The sequence below is a fragment of the Octopus bimaculoides genome, chromosome 14 (assembly GCF_001194135.2).
Source record: "Octopus bimaculoides isolate UCB-OBI-ISO-001 chromosome 14, ASM119413v2, whole genome shotgun sequence".
Taxonomy (NCBI): Eukaryota; Metazoa; Mollusca; class Cephalopoda; order Octopoda; family Octopodidae; genus Octopus; species Octopus bimaculoides.
Window position 1 is genome coordinate 48,379,946 of NC_068994.1, and position 2,438 is coordinate 48,382,383.

The window sequence follows — 2,438 nt, forward strand, 5'->3', positions numbered from 1 at the left end:
TATGCAGTCGGTGGGGGGGTCACTAATACTATCTCAATTTTGTTTTCGGGAAGTACAGGAGATAACTCCGTATATGCTTCCGTGTCATTCTGCTTTCATCAGCGAAGAGTAGCTTCCACCGCACATACTGAGATAGTGATAAACGAATCACTAGGTTGATGTACAAGATTGCTCATCAGCTGACGAAGGAAAATATTATGGTTTGAAGATTAAATAATTCAGACATCATTCGAAGAAAAAAAAAAAGCCACAGAAGAAGTATGTACAATAGTCACCTGACCCATTAGTCAATTCTCCATCAACTGATACCGTACAGTCTCGAAAAAGGAAGGACACATTGAATAAAAGATTCTTAGAAACTTCTAAAAGAGGCTTGGGACACAATTGAAATGCCTTTCACCGCAGTTATTCTCGATTAGTGTTTGTTCTGACGCTAAACAATAGTTAAGTAAGGCAGTTAATATAAAGTGTGTTAAAAGAGCATTCTATAAAATTTTTAGTCAGAATTTCACATAGTGTCTGCAGTGACTGACAAGTTCTGATTTTTTTATATTCAATCCATTCCAAACTTGGAACTACACACACACACACACACACACACACATACTGGTGGCGCCCAAGCATAGCCACAGCCTTAGGGCTGAAACATATAAATGAGTAAAAAAATATGTATGTATGCGTGTTTACGCGCGTGCATGTGTATATACACATGTATGTGTGTCCGTGTGTGTGTGTGGTATAAGTCAAAAGAAAAGCAAGATTTATAGAAAACCGGAAAATGATTGATATTAATTAGCTTCCAGCAACTACATATCACACGCACACATTCTTACATACTCATGTATAAGTTTTAAAAATTAGAAATATAATCTAAACAACTAAAGGACCAACATAGTACTCTGGCGGAGTAAAATACAAGAACAAATCCCCCTTTCCTACAATAAATAATCAATCCCGTTGTGGTGGTGGGTTTTACAGGTTACGAACCAGCAATCTCTTGTTCGGCCACGTTCTCAAATCCAAATAGACTAAATCAAACAATATATGTAAAAAACAAATAGAAACAGAGTCGGAGGGAAACGGTGGCCGTCTGCTTCAGCAAAGACTATGGATTTAAATTCGCAAATTTGAATAAATTTGTATACTATAATGCAGACCCAAGAGGCCCGACATGCGAATGGGGACCTGTAAACATCTGACAGGCCCCTCTCAAACCCCCACCCTAAAAGAACTTACAGCACCCATGAATTTTGCATTCATACCCGAAACGGACCAAGACTGCTTCGGGGATAAGAGGAGGAGAATAGCATTTCCTTCCTCTTATCCTCGAAGCAGTCTCGTTCCGCCTTGCAAAATTTCTCCAGAAGGAATTTCCGTGGGAGCGTGAATACTGATGCTTCAGACGAAGCGTTCCTTCGGTAAAACAATTTAAACCGAACATTTTTTTCCTCTGAAGAAAATTTTGCCCGAAACCCTAATATTCACGTCTTCGTCCCTTCCCACCACGGATTACATAGTCGTAAAAAAATTGGCAAATTTCACTTAATACATGTACCTGTTTGATACGCACAAACGCAAAACACATTCAAACATTTAGAACGTACAACAGAAAGCAAAGCTCTTACAAAATGTAGAAAACAAATATAAATTATATTCACCGGACCAGGGCAAATTATCAAGAATGGAAGTTTCGTTCAAAAATGATACGATTTGTGATAAACCGTGCATATTAAACATAGCTTCCTTTAATGTTCCGTTAAAAACCTTCGTTGCTTGGGTACATAGGAGACATGACAAAAACAGAAGCAGCTTCATGACTTTTTTTTTCTGATTTTCTTTGCCCTGCGTTTCTGTTTTTATTTTTTTTTTGTTATTGGTTTATTTCTAACATCTAGCAGGCGATCGTAATTGAATAATTTTATAAGTCTGTAGGAGTATATATATATATATATATATATACATACACATACATATGTATATATATAAATATGTGTGTGTGTGCATGTGCGTGTACATGCGTGTGTCTGTGTGTATACACATATACATGTATACATATATGCACACACACACACATACGGACACACATTTATACACACACACGCGCACAAATATGTGTATATATGTATATATATATATGCGTATCTATGCATATGTATGTGCGTACATATGTATGCATATATATATATATATATATATATATATATGAATTTATATGTGTATATGTATATGGGTATATATGTACATGTATATATTGAAATAATTGTAATATTTTTTTGTTAGTGTCGTTGTTTTCCTGCTGTAGTTAATCTTATTACGAGATATTAACAGATACAAACACACACACACACACACACACACACACACACACACACACACATGCATGAATATATGCATACATACATACATACATACGTGTGTATGCGTATATGTATACATAT

At 35.8% G+C, this 2,438-nt stretch overlaps 1 protein-coding gene across 1 annotated transcript in view; it reads right to left on the reverse strand.

The window, feature by feature from the left end:
- LOC106876371 (stabilin-2) overlaps positions 1 to 2,438 on the reverse strand; it is a 38,634-nt gene that overhangs the window by 6,900 nt on the left and 29,296 nt on the right. The window contains exon 12 of the mRNA XM_052972601.1: positions 988 to 1,028. Within this exon, the coding sequence (XP_052828561.1) occupies positions 988 to 1,028 (41 nt within the window). The remainder of the gene's footprint in view (positions 1 to 987; positions 1,029 to 2,438) is intronic.